Raw genomic sequence first — 22,322 nt, 5'->3', positions numbered from 1 at the left:
TCACCAGTCATATCCACAGCTGGGTATTGTTTTTGCTTTGGCTCCATCCCATCATTCTTTCTGGATTTATTTCTCCACTGATCTCCAGTATCATATTGGGCACCTACTGACCTGGGGAGTTCATCTTTCAGTGTCCTATCTTTTTGCCTTTTCATACTGTTCATGGGGTTCTCAAGGCAAGAATACTGAAGTGGTTTGTCATGCCCTTCTCCAGTGGACCACATTCTGTCAGACCTCTCCACCATGACCCTTCCGTCTTTGGTGGCCCCACACAGCATGGCTTAGTTTCATTGAGACAGACAAGGCTGTGGTCCGTGTGATCATATTGGCTAGTTTTCTGTGATTATAGTTTCAGTGTGTCTGCCCTCTGATGCCCTCTCACAACACCTACCATCTTACTTGGGTTTCTCTTTCCTTGGACGTAGGGTATATCTTCACGGCTGCTCCTGCAAAGTGTAGCTGCTGCTCCTTACCTTGGACAAGGGGTATCTACTCACAGTGGCCCCTTCTGACACATAAAATAATAATAAAATAAAATAATCAGGATAACAGACATATGGCTCAATGTGACAAAAAACTAGAGAGAGAATAATTTCATATTTTAATCTGTTAGAGAATTATTAATAGAGTGAAAGGCAATCTGTGGCTCAGAATTAACTTCCAGATGTGTTCAACACTCTTTGAATACAGAAGAGTTTTCTAATTTCATTCTCCATGTCCTTTTTCTCAGACTATAGATGATAGGATTGAAGATTGGGGGAAGAAGAGTAAACATCAGTGCAATGGCTGTGTCTAAAATGGGTGAATAAGTGGCATTGAAACACAAGTACATGAGGGACACACTACCAAAAAATGTCAGGAAAACTGTGAGATGGCCTGCATAGGTACAAAAAGCCTTCTGTTGACTTCCAGAAGAAGGAATCTTCAGGATTATGGTGACAGTCCTTATATAGGACAGGGCAATGATTAAGACAGTAATGATGATGGCCGCAGCAAGGATCACATCCTCAATCAGAATCATGGATGTGTCTGTTCAGGCTAGGCTCAGAACTGGGACCAAGTCACAGAAGACTTGATGGATTTTACTGGGACCACAGAAAGGCTGTGTTGAAATCACTGCAATCTGAGGAAGCAGGATGAGGAAACCAAAGATGCAGGAGCCTGCAGAAAGCTGATCGCAAAGACGGGGAGTCATGATCATTTGATAGCGAAGAGGGTTGCAGATTGCAACATATCTGTCAATGGCTATGTTAATTAGCAAGATTCCCTCTGAATTTCCAAGTGAATGGAAGAAATACATCTGCAAGAGGCAGCCAGTAATAGAGAACATCTTTTATTTCACTGATGAGATTGGAGAGCATCTTGGGAATGACGGATGTAGTATACCAGATTCCAGAAAGGAAAAGATACTGATGAAATTATACATGGGACTGTGGAGCCTAGTATCCAGCTTTACTGCAAAAATATCAATAGATTTCCAATGGCAATAAAAATATAGATGAAAAGTAAAGGAAAGAAGTATAGAAGACCACCTTTCTGGATCTGAGGAAAGCCAGTAATGACAAATTCAGTCACTGCTGATAGGTTTCCATATTTCCATATCCCCAGCAGAACTACCTGTGAATAAAGGAAAGGATACACACCAGCTCAAGGAGATCAAACCAGTCATCCCTAAAGGAAATCAACTCTGAAGGACTAATGCTGAACCTGAAGCTCCAATACTTTGGCCACCTTATGCAAAGAGTCAACTCACTGGATAAGACCCTGATGCTGGGGAAGATTGAGGGCAGGAGGAGAACGGGACTACAGAGGATAAGATGGTTGGATGGCATCACCAACTCAATGGACATGAGTTTGAACAAACTCTGGGAGATGGTGAAGGACAGGAAGCCTGGCGTGCTGCAGTCCATGGGGTCGCAAAGACTTGAACACAACTTAGTGACTGAACAGTGAACAACATACCAGCTCACAAGGAAGAATATTTAGTGTATTGCTAAATAACTTGAATGAATAAAAAGGAATAACTTGAATGGATAAAAAGGAATAACTTGAAAGTTTTATGTTTTTTCCATAATTTCATACTTTATAAAAAGTGATCAACATTCTATATTTTTTTCTCACTTACTCCTCCAGAGTCAGCACTGCAGAAATAGATTTTCCCAAATGCTTTCAGTGGTAAAAAAAAAAAAAGAAAAGAAAAAAATTAGTTAAGAGTATTTCTAGCTTACTTCTAATATAAGTGTTTGTATCTAAAAGTTATGCACAGGGACTTTCCTGGTGGTCAGGTGGAAAAGACTTCACCTTCCAATGCAAGGGCTGTGAGTTCTATCCCTGGTCGAGGCACTAGGATCCACATGCCTCACAGCCAAAACATAAAACAGAAACAATGTTGTAATGAACCCAATAAAGACTTTAAAAAATAAAACAGAAGCTATGTGCATGTATTATATTATGATGGACAGGGCATGGCAACCAACTCCAGCATTCTTGCCTGGGGAATCTCATGGACAAAGAAGTCTGGCGAGCTACATACAGCCCACAGGGTCTCAAAGATTCATACATGACTGAGCGACTAACACACACACATGCACACATTATCTAACAATACATTTCAAAAGTAAGAAGAGTGAGTGAAAATAAACATAACAGAAGTACTAATATTTTCTTTTTCCACTCTTGGGACATCTTGCACATTTCTCTTTGGAGATCTCTGTTCTAGGGCATTAGAAGTAGGCCTGGAGTCTACATTGAAATCTCAGTTAAATTTGTTATTATCTATGTGTCTTTTGGCAAATTACTTAATCTGTCTGTCTCAAATACTCATCTGTAAAATGAGATTAATAATAGTATCCATTCATAGGTATAGTGTAGGATTAAGTTAATGTCTACAAAAAACTTAAAACAGTGCTTAACAAGCAGCTTAGTGAAAGGATAATAAAGTCTAGTTCACCACACCTCTCGTTCTCCTTTAACATTCTGCTTTGTGCCTCCTCCCCTACTAGTCCATGAAGCTCAACTGACTATGTTAAGTAACACTCTGTCTGGTAATTACTAATAGAAACTAGGTCGTAAGGTTCCAAGAATGGTTAAACATAATAAAAATAATAGTATAGCATAATATGATTCATATTATATTGTGAATTCTATACTACTGCATTGATTATTCAATCACTCAGATATGTCCGACACTTTGTGACCCCATGGACTGTAGCCCCCCAGTCTCCTCTGTTCATGGGATTTCCTGGCAAGAATACTGGAGAGTTTGCCATTTCCTCCTCCAGGGGTTCTTCCCAACCCTGGGATCGAACTCGTGTCTCCGGCATCTCCTGCATCGGCAGGCTGATTCTTTGCCACCTGGGAAGGCCGTACTGCATTACATAGTATTATGAATATTGTATGCATAGTCAATAGGTTATTACATAGTACTGAGTCACTAACTGTGACAAGCACAAGTATATATTTCTCATTTAATGCTCAAAATGCTCTAATAAGATAGGATTATTAACCCCATTTTACAAATGAGAAAACCTAGGCATAGACAAAGTAAATATATTTAAATGCTTAAAGTATGTTAGAAATGTACTAGACACTCCAAAATATTGGGCACCATCACACTGGAGTGTTTGCATTATATTTATTGTATTACATAAGGATCATAATTATATTTATTATATTACATATATTTACTGTATTACATAAGGATCATTTATTGTATTACAACTTAGTTGTTTTACCTTCTCTAGAATGAGTTCCTCCTGAAAAGGGTTGACAAGTGAAATATGAGCTGGTGTCAGATAAATCAACTTGGAGCAAGGCCACCATGTGCAGTTATAATTAAACCCACAAGACAATCATGAATAATCTAGCAAAGAAAACTGAGGAATGTTTGGAAAGAAAAGTTTGACAACTCAATTTTGATGAGAGTCATAATCAAGTCTGGACAAAGCAATCTTTCAAAAGATGGCACCATAAATGAGTATTCTGAGGTACTCTGCCTAGTACCTCAGCAGGCAGAGTTTCTTCTAAACTCTCCATTGCCTCTCACCAAAATTCAAAGCCTCTAATTTTTTATACGCAATATAATAATAATGCAATCTATAATAATCTATATTATATAATAATATAATAATGCAATCTTCATGGAATAAGATGATTCTTCTCCTGCACAGTGAGTGAATACCTTCTTTCCAAGCTTGAATCTTCTGCTGTTACATCTACCAAAGACCACAGAAACTCTTCTATTTATCTGGGTCTCTTCATCCTTGATATCCTTTAAGTCCCTCAAAAGGCAGACTTGCAATTATCTTCACAGGTACCTCAGGGCATAACAGAAAGGGAAATGGGTTCCATAGGGGACTTCTCCCCTGCACTGCAGTAGAGAGCATCACTTTCCCTCATGAGGTTAATTATCAGAAAGCTCTCCACTGTACTTTCCTCTCATTAGTTTACAGGTCAAAGTTTTCAACAAATATTTATTTCCTGATTGCACTCATCATTCTGACCATTGGAAGCTACTGTCTCCAGCCCTACGATCATTGTCCTTAGCTGTGTTACCAGGCACCTTGTAAAGAACAGTTTTGTCATGGTCCTATTATTACATGAACAAAGAGATATGGAAACTCTTGAATGAATATACTGACACCAGTAAAACATGTTGAAAGATATATATAACAGAAAATAAGATGATTTTAAAATAATCATGCAATTAGGATTTTATACCAATATTGAAATGAAGAAACAATGTTATTTTTTTCTTATGCTACAAATGTATGTGAATCTCTCCAACCTTAAAAACTTTCAGTTGGCAAAATTGTTTTTTTAATAATTTAGCATAGGACAAAACCATCTTTCTTTCTCATCAGATTTATTGAGATACAATTTGTATTTAAAAAAGAAAATTCTAGGAAAGATTGAAGGCAAAAGGAGAAGAGGGCAGCAGAGGATGAGATGGTTGGATACCATCAGTGAATCAATGGACATGAATTTAAGCAAACTCCGGGAGATAGTGAAGGACAGAGAAGTTGCAGCTGGCGTGCTGCAGTCCACAGGGTCACAAAGAATCGATCACTACTGAGTGACTGAACAACAATTTGGATACAAAGAACCGCAACATATTTAATGTGTACAGCTTGATGAGTTTGAGTATATTGCAAACACCCTTGGCAGCATCACAATAAAGGTAATATGCATATCCAATACCATCTAGAATTTCCTTATACCCCTTAGTTTGTAGTTTGCTTATTAGGGTTTTCTCTGTATTATGTGTGAAGAACACAATATGAGATTTACCCCTTAGAAATTTTGAAATGCCCAATGCCATATTCTTAACTATAGTCACTATGTTATACAGCAGATTTATAGAACTTATTCATGTATCATGGTTGAAACTCTATACTTCCTGAACCACTCCTCATTTCCCTCACCTCTTAGTTCCTGGCAACCATAATAGTATTCTCTGCTTCTATGAGTTTAACTGTTTTATATACTTCATATAAGTGGAGTCATACAGTGTTTTACTTTCTGTTGTTAGATTCATTTAGCTTAATATCTTCCAGATTTATTCATATTATTGCAAATGGCAGAGTTTCTCTCTTTTTTTTAAAGCTAAATAACACTCCATTGTGCATGTATACCATAATTTTTAATCAGGTTATCTCACAATGTACACTTGGGTTGCTTCCATTTCCTGGCTGTTGTGGATAGTGCTTCAATAAACATAGGAGTGCAGATATCTCTCTGTGATCCTGACTTCAATTCTTTCAGATGTATACCCTGAAGTGGGGATACTAGATTATATGGTACTTGAATTTTTAATTTTTGGGGAATCTCCATATTGTTTCCTATATCTCTGCACCATTTTACATACCCTCCATACAAGGGTTTCAATTTCTCTGTCACCTCACCAATATTTGTTATCTTTTGTTTTTTGGTTAATAGCCATCTTAACTGGTGTGAGGAGATATTTCATTGTAGTTTTGATTTGAATTTCCTTGATGATTAATCTAAGCTAGTTGTTCAGTCACATCTGACTCTGTGACTTCATGCTCTATAGCCCGCCAGGCTCCTCTGTCCATGGAATTCTCCAGGCAAGAATAGTGGAGTGGGTTGCCATTACCTTCTCCAGGAGATCTTCCTGATCCAGGGATCGAACCCAAGTCTCCTGAAGTGCAGGCAGATTTTTTATCGTCTGAGCCACCGTAACGTTTTAATGTTGAATATTTTTTTATATACCTGTTAGCTAAGTGTATGTCTTATTTGAAGAAATATCTGTTCAAATTGTTTACCCATTTTAATTGAGTCATTTGAAGGGGTCCTTATATATTTTGGGGTTTCCCTGGTGGCTTAGACAGTAAAGAATCTGCCTGCCATGTGGAGACCACGGTTTGATCCCTGGGTTGGGAAGATTGCCTGGAGAAGGAAATGGCAGCCCACTCCAGTATTCTTGCCTGGAAAATTCCATGAACACAGGAGTCTGATGGGCTACAGTCCATGGGGTCTCAAAGAGTCGGACATGACTGGGTGACTAACATATGTTTTAGAAATTATCTCCTCCTCAGATATATGGTTTGCAAATGTTTCTCTCATTCTGTAGGTTGCCTTTTTGTTCTGTTGATTATTTCCTTTGCTGTACAGTAGTTTTTAGTTTGACGTAGTCCCACTTGTCTATTTTATTCCTGCTTGTCTATTTTTGTTTTTGTTGTCTGTGCTTTTGGTGTCATATGCAAAAAGTCATTGCCAAAATTGATGCCAAGGGTATTTTTCTCTGTTTTCTTCTAGGAATTTTACAGTCCCAGGTCTTATGTGAAACAGTCTCTTCTGATCTGCTGATTCAGTTATTCTTTAGCTCAAAAATAATTTCCTTTAATTTCAATTATTATTTTTCTTCTACTTTGTTCCTTTATGGAATTTCTATATTCATATGTATGGCAGAGGGTGAAATGGTTGGATGGCATCACCGACTCAATGAACATGAGTTTGAGCAAACTCCAAGGGACAGTGAAAGACAGGGAAGCCTAGTGTGCTGCAGTCCATGGGGTCGCAAAGAGTCAGACATAACTTAGCTACTGAACAGCAACAACAACAATATATGGTGTGTAGAATAAGTGAATATATTCCCTATATATTTCTTTCCTTGCATTTAATCTTTGGCTTTTCATGTTGTTCCTGTTTTTTTCTGGAGTACGTCCTTTAGGCTTTAGTCTAAATCATTATTTTCATTTTTTGTAGTATTCAGTTTATTCAATAATTCTATTATACTTTATTTTTGTATTTTTGATTTGCCAGTATTTTCACTAACAGATATTAATACTATTTTCACAAATCTCATTAAACATTTAAATAAAAATTATGTAAATTATTTTTTAATTAGATTTATTCTGTTTCATTTGCTTGCAATCCTCAAATCTCTCTGTCTCTATGTCTATTTAATTACAGTAATTCTTCAAGTAATTATTGAGCCATGCATTAAACACATTTATGGTCTTATAGCACTCAGTGTAGGGGAAGACTTAAGTACTTTTTTTACAAAAGGATAAACTGGGTGTGTGTTCGTGTATGTGACTACATATATGGATATAAAACTAACTAGAGAAGAATGTGTCAATAATCTAATGGCTCATCACAAACATGGAAGCATCTGCCATGAAGTCTGATATCAGTTGTAGATGACTGTTACTGTGCCGAGAAGTTGTATGTTTCTCGTATTGTTATAGCAGCATGAGATTACTTGGGTATTTAATCACTTCTCTGGCTTGTGTATTTCAGATTTACTTTTCATACACTTCTCTGAACACAGCTCAAGGGACAGCTCCACCGTGATTCTATTTGATTCTATTTCCTGTATCTGGAGCTTCCAAATGCACCATGATTTCTCAGCATCTGCTTTTCCAAGTTTCGATCATTTTTTTTTTCATAGCTTATGTGTAGAATTATATCCATTTTCATCCCTAGGTTCTTTTATCCTATTTCCTCTACCAATATCTGCTGATAAGTATGGTCTTCAATTGGACCTTTTATGTATGCATACTGGGGAAACAATTCAAGTTTAGGGATAAAGTAAGGGCAATCTTTTTTTGCAGTATTTATAGTATTTTGGTTTTATTTTATTTTACTTTTTGTCTGCTCTGATTTACTGTAGTTTTTATATATACAGCTTTGATCATTTCTGGACTACCCAACAGACAGACTCAGCTGGTGCTTTAGACACTTCAAATCAAATATATTAATTTTTTTCTTGAAAGGAATGTGACATATGGTATTTCAAGGTATCAAAATAGCCATTATGAATGTCCTTGGAAAACACAAAGAGAACAAAAATAAAAGCAAGGGAAGTATCTCAGAAAGGTCTGTATCTTTAATTATATGTATTATCTCTCTATTCATCATCTACTTTTTATCATTTCAGAGTGTGTTTGAAACCACATTAAATCAAATAGCCTAATTCAATCAAATTAGATGAATTCAACCAAAATAGTCAAAGAAAAGTGAAGATCAATTCCACTTGGCTCCAGAAAAACAATAGTAAAAAACTCTATGAATAATGCTTCTGCTGCCAAGTCGCTTCAGTCGTGTCCGACTCTGTGCGACCCCATAGATGGCAGCCCACCAGGCTCCGCCGTCCCTGGGATTCTCCAGGCAAGAATACTAGAGTGGGTTGCCATTTCCTTCTCCAGTGCATGAAAGGGAAAAGTGAAAGTGAAGTCGCTCAGTCGTGTCCGACTCTTAGCGACCCCATGGACTGTAGCCTACCAGGCTCCTCCGTCCATGGGATTTCCAGGCAAGAGTACTGGAGTGGGGTGCCATTGCCTTCTCCGCTATGAATAATAATCATAGATAAATGTCCCTAAGTATGAGATTTCATTTCTAATATATCACTCTTTACTATAGCATTCTTTAAAACATCCAAAATAAATGCAAGTAAATAGTGGCAAATAATAGTAATAGCTATTACTGTTAATAATTATTATTAAGCTATTAATAAGCTATTATTAATAAGTAATAACACTTATTTTTGCACTTGCCCTATGTTATGAAACATTTTAATTACTTGCATAGAGTAATTCACTCAGTTTTTATAATGACTATATGAAGTTCTACTTTCAACATATATTACTTTTATATCCATTTCATAGATGATGAAACTAAGATGGAGAGTGATTAATTAATAACTTGCTCAAGGTCTCAAAGCTAGTATGTGGTACCAGTGAAATATGGACCTCACTCTCTTCTCTAGATCTTACGCTTTTAACTGCTATATTTTATAACTTTCAATTGTTACTGATGCCTATAACATTATAATAATAACATAATAATAATTACAAATTTAAAACATTAACAATAAAATTGATGTTCATAAACAACAAAATAAGTGTTCAAGAAAGTAAATAACAATAAAATTAATGCTCAAATATATTTTGATGGCTTAAACATCATATTTCCTTTCTATTATTTATCTATCTGTTCAAGTCTAAACAGGTAGTTATTGATATCTTAATTGAATACATATAAATGTAATAAACAGGTACATGAGAAGAAGAACTGGGATAAACAGAAAATATCAGTATGACAATAAATTAGTTATATGTTAATTTTAGGATCTATAACATTAGAGTGGCATTCAAATTGAGAGATTTTAATGATCAATCAATTCTTAGGATCTAGCATTAACGTGTAGATGCATAGAATACCTTCTGAAGGCAGAGAAGCTTCTTAATTGCAATCTTCATATCCTTGTTTCTCAAGCTGTAAATGATAGGATTGAAAAAGGGAGCAACAACTGCAAACATCAGTGCAATGATTGTGTCCAAAATTGGTGGGAAAGTGGCAGAGAAACGCAGGTACATGAGGGATACACTGCCATAGAACATCAGAAAGACACCAAGATGAGATGCACAGGTAGAAAAGGCCTTCCGACGGCCTTCAGCAGAGGGAATTCTTAGGATCACAGTGATGATTCTGATATATGAGAGGGCAATTATCAAGACAGAGAAGATGATAGCAATAGCATGAATCACATCCTCAATCAAAATCATGGATGTGTCTGTACATGCCAAGCGTAGCACAGGTTCAAAGTCACAGAAGATCTGGTGGATTTGGTTTGGCCCGCAGAAGGGCAGTGTGGAAATCCATGCAATCTCTGGGAGCAACACAAGAAAACCAAAGATACAGGAGCCTATCGAGAGCTGAGTGCACAGCCGGGGCGTCATAATGGTTGGGTAGCGGAGAGGATTACAGATGGCAACATATCTGTCAATGGCCATGGTAGTCAACAAAATCCCCTCTGAATTTCCCAGTGAGTGGAAGAAGTACATCTGCAAGAGGCAACCAATTATGGAGATGGTCCTCTTCTTACTGACAAGATTGGAGAGCATTTTGGGAATGGTAGCTGTGGTGTACCAGATCTCCAAAAATGAGAATATGCTGATGAAATTATACATGGGATTGTGCAGATGAGTATCCATCCTGACTGCAAAAAACACAATGAAATTCCCAATAATGATGAATATGTAGATGATGAACAAAGGAATAAAGAAGAGGAGGTTACCATCTTCAAACTTGGGAAATCCAGAAAAGAAAAACTCGGTCACCGTAGACGTTTGGTTACTTCTCACCATGGTCTCAGCAGCCTTAATTGTTATACGTAAAAAGACACAACTGACTCCCTAGAGTGTGAAGAATCAGGTTAATTACCTTATATGAGTACAAAGAACAACACTTGAGGTAAATTATTTACCTCTATTATTCTTTGATTCATTAAACAAATATTCATTTAGTGCCTACTATGTGCCTCAGGCTTCCCAGGTGATGCAGTGATAAGGAACCCTCCTGCCAATGCAGGAAATTCAAGAGAGGTGGGTTTGATCCTCAGGTTGGGAGGATCCCCTGGATCAGGAAATGGCAACCCACTCCAGTATTCTTGCCTGGAGAATTCCATGAACAGAGGAGCCTGATGGGCTACAGTCCATGGGGTTGTAAAGAGTTGGACATGACTGATGACTGAGCACACACACACACACACACACACACACACACACACACACACACATACGTCAAACACAACTGTAGGTGTATTGAGCTCAGTAGTGAAGAAAATAGTCTCTACTTTCATGAACCTTATATACTAATTAAGGAGACAGATAATAAGCAAATAAAGTATCAATAATGCCATGTATATAAGCCATAGTAACTAAAATAAAGTAGAATATTAGGGGTACTATTAATAATCACATTTTTATAAGAACTCACAAAATCATTTTCAATCACATACTAAATTCTCTAATAACTCTAGGCTTTAGATTAGAAAAATCAAAGCTTTTAGTTCATATGATGATGTAATCATCATAAAGGTACATTTTGCATTTTTTGGAACATCCCCAGTTTCCAATATTATGATTCTTTATCAGGCCACAGAGCAGCTTTGAGTGTAGCTAGAGAAGAGAATAAGGCTTTCAGACACACATATCGATATAGAGATTTGGTAGGAAACTCCAGCAGCAGCAAAAGTAAACCTAGTAGAAACTGGCCACCACAGAATGAGAAGACTGATGAAAACTTCAGCACTGGAGCATTTTGTAAGTAGGAAGGAGGCCCAGTAGGTGAACTGTGGGCTCTCTCTTGGGAATCTGGTTCTTGAAATCTTTTTAATCAGACTCCTAAAATGTCAATCTGTTAGAGATATTGAAAAGAAGCAGAGATTCTGAAAGAATAACTGTCTCCTTATTCAGTTTTCTCAGTTGAATTACAAAAACCAGGTGATTTTCTTAGAATTGGAACTTTAAGATTAGTAGATTTGGAGAAAGTGTCTGAAATGCTCCAAGGAAAAACTCAAAGATAATGACATACATTGCTTAGCTTTTGGATTTAGGGGTTTAAGATTGATGTATAACAATGTGAAGATGATAAGATATTGATAATTGTGATGAAATGTAGGCCTAGAAACTGATATTCCCAAGAAATTCAAGAGAAATTATAACAGAAGTAATAATTAATGAGATAAAAGGTCATATACTTAAAGACCGATATATTAGAGTTTAAAATATGTAAGGTGGAATAGTTACTATATGTCAAAAGTCCTAGAATGGGAGAAAATCAATGATATAAATTCAAAGTAAAAGTTTATGAGAAAAGGTGTTAACTGAGTCATTCCTGTGAACTTTAATGTCTTTGCACGACACAACTATGGTTGAAGGTATCAAAGTATGTGCCAAAGAAAATAATTTTTAGGTAACAGCAATATAAGGAAAGGGAGAATACCTGGAACTTTTCTCAGCCTAGAAGCACAAAGGAAGTCGAAGAGTTGGCAACTTTCATCTGAAAATGGTACTGTTTTTAGAAAAGAGATTCACTTCAGTTAAGCAAGAAGGTAAATAGACATTATAGACACAGAGAGGACTATTTGCCAAGGGAAACATGCTGCTGAGTATTCATAGGAAAGAATAGGAAGGAATGGTATTAGTTGGGATTAGTAGGAACAAGGCTATATTTGGAAAGTCTTGGAGAAATCCAAAAAAGAAGGTAAGAAACAGGATTGACTTCAAATTCACAGAAATGTTAGGCTATCCCAACACCCAAAGGGAAAGAATCAGAAAGGAAAGAATTACAGTTTTAAATAAAGAAAGTGGATTTAAGAGTTTAATGCACAGGAATAAAATAATAATAGAGTAGAAGATCCTTCTTGCTCTATCCTCCACCTCAAAAATACACGGACAGTGAAGAAACCGGCTCCTGATGAAAACCTGTAGAGTCTTCAGACGTTTCCCGCAGGCTCTCCAGGGGATAGATGCTCTTTCCACTCCTGCTTTGTGCGCAGCCAGGTCATCACAGTCTCTGAAGGGAGTTGCAGTAAAAGACCCAGTCTCTCCTGGTCATTCACGCTTTTTGAACATTTACATTCACCCTGGCATTTTCATTCCTAAGTCCCTTTAGCTGAAGCCTCAGACCAAAGTACCAAAGTCATTCTCAGGTATCTCTACTGAGGCCTCTTTACGGGAGGAGAAGGAAAAACTTTTAAGATACTTTTCTCCTCTCTGACTTAGCTCACTCTGTGACTTCCCCTCTATTTCAATGTCTATAAAATGTTACAGCCTTTTGTTCAGAGCCCCTTCAACACTGAAATGACCTCCAAGTCTGTGTTGATACCCCTGATGCTTGACTGGTGCTCAGTTTTATAGGAGATATGAAAGGGGGTTGGGATGGGGGAATTGGTCCTTTCTTCAGTCACACTATCACGGTAAGTGACTCAAAGCTTCACTTTTACTCTCACTTGTTTCAGTTGTTGCTTTAACCCACTGTTTTGACACCTGGCAATTCAATTCTCTTAGATCAGCTGAACTCAGGAAGAGATTAAGGGAAGGAGCAAAGAAGAGTTACATGATCCCCATTTACAAATTAGTGGAGAAATGACTACTGCTAATTCCTTAGAACTGAGACATTCTGGACCTCTAAAGCAGTCACAGCTACTGGCTTCTTGGGTTTCTAGCATCTCTATTTATTTCCTGTAAGTGGCTAGCAGTAATTCTTTCAATAGAATCCAGGTGCTTATATTTTAGCAAAATCAATATTGTACTCTACAGATCTTCATATGAAATTTATCTGTTGGAGACTGGGAGAAGAGAAATGAGCTGACCCAGTCCCACTGGAGAAAGGAAGATGCGCATTAAAAAACTGATCTGGAGTTAGAGACTATTCAATTTGAGTCAATATTCTGGGATATGATTTTCAGTAATAGGCTACTGATACTGCCTCATCTCTCTTTATTCACGTTCTCATTTGGTTTATATTCATTTCATTGGAAACAGAAACCAGTATGTAAAATGCTTACTTTTGGACCAGAGTTCATTTAGAGAAACTCTGAAGGTGTGAAAGCAGAGAAACATAATAATTAGGGAAAAGGTGTTAATTATTCAACCCATCATGTCTCAGATAAACATAACATTATCACTGGTTTTAAATCTACCACCTCCTTTCTGATCCTAATTCCATTCAAGCAATCTCAAATATGTCCCCAGATATTGGTATTTAAGTTAACAGAAGAAGCACTAGCTAACTGTCCTTTCCTTCTACTTGGGAAGAAATTTACTTTCTCATTAACATCGGACCAATCTCATCTTGGACCCGTGTGCATTTTCCTCTTACCTCTGGCAGAAACAATGAGGTCCCTTCCCTTTCCTGCATTTAAGCAGTTCAAGTCCCTTCAGTACATCAGGTAGTACTGTTATACCTGTCTAAAGCCTTCTTGGGGATATTTTTTTACCAAAATATTTCCCCTGATGACTGAAGAAAAACAGCAATTCTATTTCCCCATGGGTTAATTAGTAGAACCCTTCTCCTCTGGTCTTCTCTCATTAGTTCTCCTTTCTGTTAAGAACTCCAAGAGTCTTCCTTAACTAGGACCACTTTTGATAGATACGCTCAGAATCAATACACATGAATACCATTATTCTGAAGAATTGCTTTCAACAGAATTAGGGTGTGTTTTTTGTGGTGTGTTTTGTTGTTGTTGTTTTGTTTTTGTTAACTATTCTCTGAAAGGATAGTGGCCTTTTTCAAGGCCTTTTGAATTTCCCTGAGGAAGATACAATATCATTTGCAATAGCATTGTTAATTGTAGCACACTATGTCATGATAAACTTGTATACTTTGCTGAAGATACTCCTCTACCACAAGCTCTAAATATAGACCACTACCTTTCAGTATGAGCCCACACATACAGGATTAGTTCCAGTATTTTAGCATAATACTAGAAGCATAGTTCCAGAAGATTTCAGCATAATGTGGGGATACCAATCATCTCTATGTGGCAAAGAAAATCACACAATCTTAACTCGTCCCTGTATCCATGCCCTTTGCAAGCTAATTTGGCAGCTCTTTCTAGTGCAGTGGTAAACAATCTGCTTGCCAGTGCAAGAGAGGCAAGAGATACAGGTTTGATTCTTGAGTAATGAAGATCCCTGGGAGACAGAAATGGCTATCCACTCCAGTATTCTTGCCTGTAGAATTCTATGGACAGAAGAGTCTGCTGGGCTACAGCCCAGAGGGTCACAAAGAGTCAAACACGACTGAGCATTCATACACTCACTCACTCACTCACTCACTCCAAGAAGTGAAATTTCTTCCCCTCCTCTAAGTACCCCTTTGTTGACTATGAGGGCTACTCCATTTCTGCTAAGGGATTTTTTGCCCACAGTAGTATATATGATCTGAATTAAATTCTCCTGTTCCCATCCATTTTAGTTCTCTGATTCTTAAAGTGTCAATATTCACTCTTGCCATCTGCTGTTTGGCCACATCAAATTAAACTTGATTCATGGATCTAACATTCTAGGTTCGTATGCAAAATTGTTCTTTATGGCATCAGACTTAACTTTGACCACCAGACACATCCACAACTTGGCATCGTTTACACTTTATCTCAGGCTCTTCACTCTTTCTGGAGCTTTTTCTCAACTTTTCCCCAGTAGCATGTTGGACATCTACTGACCTGGGAGGCTCATCTTTTCCCCCTTTCATACTGTTCATGGGATTCTCAAGGCAAGAATGCTGAAGTGGTTTGTCATTCCCTTCTCCAGTAGATCACATTTTGTCAATATTCTCCACCACAATCCAGCAATCTTGGGTGGCCCTGCACAGCATGGCTCATAGATTCATTGAGTTAGACAAGGCTGTGATCCGTGTGATCATTTTGGTTCGTTTCCTGTGGTTGTGGTTTTCATTCTGTCTGCCATCTTATAGATGAAAATAAGAGGCTTGTGCACACTTCCTGATGGGAGGCACTGGCTGTTGGGAAAACTGGGTCATGCTCTGGTGGACAGGGCCTGCTCAGTAAATCCAATTTTCTGCTGATGGGTGGGTATGTACCCCCTCCCTGTATTTTGGCCTGGGGCTGCCCAGTCCTGGAGTCTGCAGTCTCTGTGGTAGGGTTATAGTCTCTATAAGGGCTTCCTGGTTAGCTCAAATGGAAAAGAATCTGCCTACAATGTGGAAGACCTGGGTTCAATCCCTGGGTCAGGAAGATCTCCTGGAGAAGGGCATTGCAACCCACTCCACTGTTCTCATCAGGAGAATTCCATGAACAGAGAAGTCTAGTCAGCTACAGTCCATGAGACCACGGAGTCGGACATGACTGAGCAACTAACACTTTCACTTTCACAGTCTCTATGGTAGGGCTAATGACAACCTTCTCCTAGAGGACTTATGCCAACATGCCACATCTCTCAAGACTGCTGCTGTCAGTGCTCCTGACCCCGCAGCAGACCACTGTCGGCTCATGCATCTGCCGGAGACTCCCAAACACTCACAGGCAAGTCTGGCTCAGTTTCTTGTGGGGTCACTTCTCCTCTTCCCTGGGTTCCTGGTGCACATAAGGTTTGGTTTGTGCCCTCCAAAAGTCTCTGTTTCCCCAGTCCTATAGAAGATCTGTAATCAAATCCCGCTGACCTTCAAAGTCAGATTCCCTGGGGATTCCCAGTCCCTTTAAGAGATCCTCAGGTTGGGAAGTCTGTTGTGGGGCCTAGAACCTTTGCAACAGTGTGAGAACTTCTTTTGTATAATTGTTCTTCAGTTTCTGGGTCACCCACCCAGCGGCTTTTTTGTAGGACTAATGGCAACCTCCTCTAAGAGGACTTATTCCTCACAGGACTGCTGCTGCCAGAGCCTGTGTCACCACGGCAGGCCACTGTTGACCCATGCCTCTGCAGGAGACCTTCAAACCCTCACAGGCATATCTGGCTCAGTCTTTTGTGGGGGTCACTTTTCCTCTCCCTGGGTCACAAAGAATCGAACACTCCTGAGCAACTGAACAAGCCCCCCTTTTAAACTGATTTGGCTGTAGTATGCAACAGAAGGATTTATGTACCAGTTCTGGGATGAGTCTCTAGAAGCCCATGTACTCAGCCTCTATATTAACACCCCATTATATGCACAATAGGAGCTAGCCTGCTGCAAGATGAAAGACATGGGACAGAGTATAACTGTCTTAGCCAGACAGAACATTGTCCTAGTTCAGCCAGTCCTAACCAAACAGTTGCTAACTCTTAATGCATGAGTGAACCAGGACTAGAAGAGCTAGCTATTTGATTCTAGTGAAAATTAACCCATAAATTAAGAGACAGAGAGATAGTTTCTGTTTTAAGCTCTAATTCTGGGGGCAGTCTGTTTTGTAACAGAAAAGCATTACTATATTCCCGTAATTCATCTTTTCTACCTCCACATTTGCTGAACTCCAACTTGTATTCATGGGCTTCCTAGGTGGCTCAGAGGTAAAGAATCACCTGCCAATGCAGGGGACACAGAGAACGGGAGTTTGACCTCTGGGTTGGGAAGATCTTCTGGAGGAGAAAATGGCAACCCAATCCAGTATTTTTACCTGGGTAATCCCATGGACAGAGGAGTCTGGCAGGCTATAGCGTATGGAGTTGCAGAGTTGAACATGACTAAGCGACTGAGCATGCACACAATTTGCATTCATACAAGAGCAAGGATGTTATTCTAAGAATCTAATATCTTACTTCAATGTCTTCAGTTGCAACAAATTCCAGTATTTCATAACATGTGCTGCAAGTTTCATATTTTTCTATTAATCTTCATCTCATAATTCTTACTGTGTTCCATTTGCACATGTGCATTTGATTCTTTTAAAATGGTTTTCTTAGAAAAACAGCTATTTCTAACCTCAGGATATTTGCACAATTGTTTCATCGTATATATTTTCCTGGCTGATTCCTTCTCAGTATTCAACTGTCAGTTTAAATGCTACTTCATCAAAAAAAGCATTCTCTGTCACTACTTCTAAATGGACATATTAGTTCTTTTGATGCATATTGCTAAATTGCTCTAGAAAAGATTATACTATTTTAACATCATGTCAGTACTGTCAGAGAGTGTATATTTATTTTCTTCATCATATTAAAATTGCCATCATTTTTAAAGGTAAAACTTGTTTTTTTAATAAAATGCAACACTTTATTATAAAAATTAGAATACTATAAGCAAATACAAAGTTAAAACTAAAAACAGCTTATTAAATACTCATCCAAAGACAGCAAAAATTAAAGACCTAATTTCATCAATTTTTCAAACTTATCACAATCCATTAGGAAGTGGTGAAATCAGTTCCAAAAAAGATTTTAAAGAAATAGGTTGGGGAAAGGAAGTAAAGAAAAGATAAGAAGTACCATAAGGATTAAGCATAAGTATTCTTTTTTAAAAACACTGTTTTAACTATAAATATGGATGTGAATGTGCATTTATGTAGATATGTGTATCATATTTCAGTTCAGTCGCTCAGTCATGTCTGACTCTTTGCAACCACATGAACTGAAGCATGCCAGGCCTCCCTGTCAATTAACAACTCCCGGAGTCTACTCAAACCCATCGGTGATGCCATCCAACCATCTCATCCTCTGTCGTTCCCTTCTCCTCCTGCCCTCAATCTTTCCCAGCATCAAGGTCTTTTCAAATGAGTCTGCTCTTCACATCAGGTGGCCAAAGTACTGGTGTTTCAGCTTCAACATCAGTCCTTCCAATGAACAGCCAGGACTGATCACCTTTAGGATGGACTGGTTGGATCTCCTTGCAGTCCAAGGGACTCTCAAGAGTCTTCTCCAACACCACAGTTCAAAAGCATCAATTCTTCGGCACTCAGCTTTCTTCACAGTCCAACTCTCACATCCATACATGGCCACTGGAAAAACCATAGCCCTGACTAGACAGACCTTTGTTGACAAAGTAATGTCTCTGCTTTTAAATATGCTATCTAGGTTAGTCATCACTTTCCTTCCAAGGAGTAAGCGTCTTTTAATTTCATGGCTGCAATCACCATCTGCAGTGGTTTTAGAGCCCAGAAAAACAAAATCAGCCACTGTTTCCACTGTTTCCCCATCTGTTTGCCAGGAAATGATGGGACCGGATGCCATGATCTTAGTTTTCTGAATGTTGAGCTTTAAGCCAACTTTTTCACTCTCCTCTTTCACTTTCATCAAGAGGCACGTTAGTTTTTCTTCACTTTCTGCCATCAAAGTGGTGTCATCTGCATATCTGAGGTCAGTGATATTTCTTCCGGCAATCTTGATTCCAGCTTGTGCTTCCTCCAGCCCAGCGTTTCTCATGATCTACTCTGCATACAAGTTAAATAAGCAGGGTGACAACATACAGCCTTGACGTACACCTTTTCTTATTTGGAACCAGTCTGTTGTTCCATGTCCAGTTCTAACTGTTGCTTCCTGTCCTGCATACAGGTTTCTCAAGAGACAGGTCAGATGGTCTGGTATTCTCATCTCTTTCAGAATTTTCCACAGTTTATTGTGATCCACACAGTCAAAGGCTTGGCATAGTCAATAAAGCAGAAATAGATGTTTTTCTGGAACTCTCTTGCTTTTTTGATGATCCATTGGATATTGGCAATTTGATCTCTGGTTCCTCTGCCTTTTCTAAAACCAGCTTTAACATCTGGAAGTTCACGGTTCACCTATTGCTGAAGCTTGGCGTGGAGAATTTTGAGCATTACTTTACTAGCGTGTGAGATGAGTGCAACTGTGCGGTAGTTTGAGCATTCTTTGGCATTTCCTTTCTTTGGGACTGGAATGAAAACTGACATTTTCCAGTCCTGTGGCCACTGCTGAGTTTTACAAATTTGCTGGCATATTTAATGCAGCACTTTCACAACATCATCTTTTAGGATTTGAAATGGCTCAACTGGAATTCCATCACCTCCACTAGCTTTGTTCATAGTGATGCTTCCCAAGGCCCACTTGACTTCACATTTCAGGATGTCTGGCTCTAGGTGAGTGATCACACCGTCATGATTATCTGGGTCATGAAAGATCTTTTTTTATATGTCTTCTGTGTATTCTTGCCACCTCTTCTTAATATCTTCTGCTTATGTTAGGTCCCTACCATTTCTGTCCTTTATTGAGCCCATCTTGCATGAATGTTCCCTTGGTATCTCTAATTTTCTTGAAGAGATCTCTAGTCTTTCCCATTCTATTGTTTTCCTCTATTTCTTTGCATATCCTATTCTTTGTGTATCCTATAATATGGTTTAAAATATATTGTGACTCACACTTAACTATTTTAATAATTCCACTTGCTCCTTATTACCTTATTTCTCTGTTTTCAGTAGTAGTAAAACTCCATGAAAGAGTTATCTGTAATTGAAATTTCCAATTTTTCTTTGATTCTTTTCTATCCAACTACTCAATTCAGGCTTTTACTTTCACCATTTCATGCATGCTTCTCTTATTTATTTAACAATGATCTCCAAGTGTCTAAGTTCAATGTCAACCTTCAGTCTTTACCTTACTTGACTATTTTGCAGAATTTAACAATCACTTCTTTCTTGATGTATTTTGTTCATTTGACTTTCAGAGTGCTTTATCTTTGTTCTTCTATCTTATTGATCATGTCTTCTGTGTCAGGTTTTTACTAGCTTTTACTGCTGCCTAGATTATTCATTATTTTCTCTCCTCATATTCCTATGAATCACAATTTTATTCAAATCTTTGTTCAAATGTAACCTTATAACAAGGTCCAATTATGGCCAATTTATTTAAAATTATGATCTCCCTATCCACACTAAATCCTATTATCTTGCAATAATTTTATTTTTCTGTTTCATCAAGACCAGATGATTTTATTCTATTTGGGAATTTTTTTCTTATTTTTAATATTTTTTTGATAACTTCCCTCATCATAGTGCAAGTTGCATAATGGCAGGGAACGTTTTAATCTTATCACAAGCACCTAAAACTGTGCCAAGCATAGTACCCTTAGTAAACATTTGCTGTATAAATAACAAAATGGGTCATATTATTATTTCTTTAGTTGGTTAGTATCTTTTAAACTCAACAAGGTTTTAGAACTGTTTAATAGAATCAAAATTTATTATCTATATTTTGCATTAAGGAATTTGTATATTTTTAGTATTTTATGCAGTTTCATTATTTAAGATAATTTGACCTACTAGAATACTAAATCTACCTTGCAATTCTAATTTTAGATTTCTAATTGAGCAATTAATTTATACATTCAAAAATTTTATTTATTTATTTACTTTTGGCTATGCTGGGTCTTCATTGCAGTGTGGGCTTTCTCTAGTTGCAGGGCACAAGCTCTAGGCATGTGGGCTTCAGAGGTTGTGTCATATGGGCTCAAGTTGTGGTTCCTAGGCCCTAGAACACAGGCTTGATAGTGGTGGTGTACACACTTAGTTGTTCCACAGCATGTGGGATTCTCCCAGAACAGGGATCAAATCTGTGTCTCCTGCATTAGCAGGCAGATTCTTTACCACTGAGCCCCTAGAGAAGCCTTTCACTTTTTTTTTTAATTTATAGTTTATAAAATGCACACATCAAAAAAAGATTTTATACTTTATTATTTAAAATTTAAATCTTACTATATTTGTCACAGTATTAAAACACTTAAAAGCATTTAGGATTAGCCATATTTGTAACTTTACTTTTAGTTTTGGAGAATTTTTTAAGATTATAAAGATTGTTTTTTAAAACCTGTGGAGGCTTTGTTTATTGAGTCAGAAAATTGAGGTACTTAAAAGCAAAATAGTATAGATCATGTGCTGTGCTGTGCTTAGTCATGTCCAACTCTTTGGGACCCCATGGACTATATAGCCTACCAGGCTCCTCTGTCCATGGAGATTCTCCAGGCAAGAGTATTAGAGTAGGTTGCCTCCTCCTCCAGGAGATCTTCCCAACTCAGGGATCGAACCCAGGTTTCCCACATTTCAGGTGAACTCTTTATCACCTGATCCACCAGGGAAGCCCAAGAATTCTAGAGGGGGTAACCTATCCATTCTCCAGGGGAACTCCCCGACCCAGGAGTCATCTCCCTGACCCAGGGGTCTCTGCATTGCAGGTGAATTTTTTACCAGCTGAATTACCAGAGAAGCCCAGTGTATACCATATTTAAATGTAATTCAAAATGGTTTAAGTGCCAAGTTTATAAACTGGACCAAATATTTGTCAAACACCTTTAATAGTGAATAATAAAATCTGTTAGATTTAAAAATGGAATACTAAGCTTTTAAACCAGGAGTTCAAAGGTCAAAAGGCTAGGTTTCTAAACAGTAACCTCAAGTAAGTTCATTTTAATTTTATAACCAAGAAAAGTCTATATACTTCTCTTTACTCCTAAAAAATTTCCTTATGGGTATCAAAAAGCTCACATTAATATAGGAGATAATTTGCATTTACTGGAGTGAGAGGGGATATAGGATAGCACTGGTTCCCTGAGGCATGAGAGGAAATGGGGCCTTGAGCTGATCCAAAGTTGAGAGCTAGCACTGTCTTCCACCTTAACACTCCCAAGTCTTT

General features: G+C 37.9%; 1 protein-coding gene and 1 pseudogene across 1 annotated transcript; both read right to left on the bottom strand.

Moving 5' to 3' along the window:
- Positions 1-653: 653 nt before the first annotated feature.
- On the bottom strand, positions 654-1,669 carry LOC145505222 (olfactory receptor 6K3-like; annotated as a pseudogene).
- A 7,993-nt stretch (positions 1,670-9,662) lies between these two features.
- On the bottom strand, positions 9,663-11,107 carry LOC145505221 (olfactory receptor 6K3-like). Its single transcript, XM_081486985.1, has 3 exons — positions 11,048-11,107; positions 10,611-10,661; positions 9,663-10,553 (listed from the first exon to the last, which is right to left on the bottom strand). The coding sequence occupies exons 1-3, from the start codon at positions 11,105-11,107 to the stop codon at positions 9,663-9,665; spliced, it is 1,002 nt and encodes a 333-aa protein (XP_081343111.1).
- Positions 11,108-22,322: the final 11,215 nt, after the last annotated feature.

The sequence above is a fragment of the Giraffa tippelskirchi genome, chromosome 5 (genome assembly GCF_054371585.1).
Source record: "Giraffa tippelskirchi isolate mGirTip1 chromosome 5, T2T-mGirTip1v1.2.pri, whole genome shotgun sequence".
NCBI classification, from domain to species: Eukaryota; Metazoa; Chordata; class Mammalia; order Artiodactyla; family Giraffidae; genus Giraffa; species Giraffa tippelskirchi.
The sequence above is the reverse complement of the archived record's forward strand: the minus strand, read 5'-3'. Positions and strand labels throughout refer to the sequence as shown.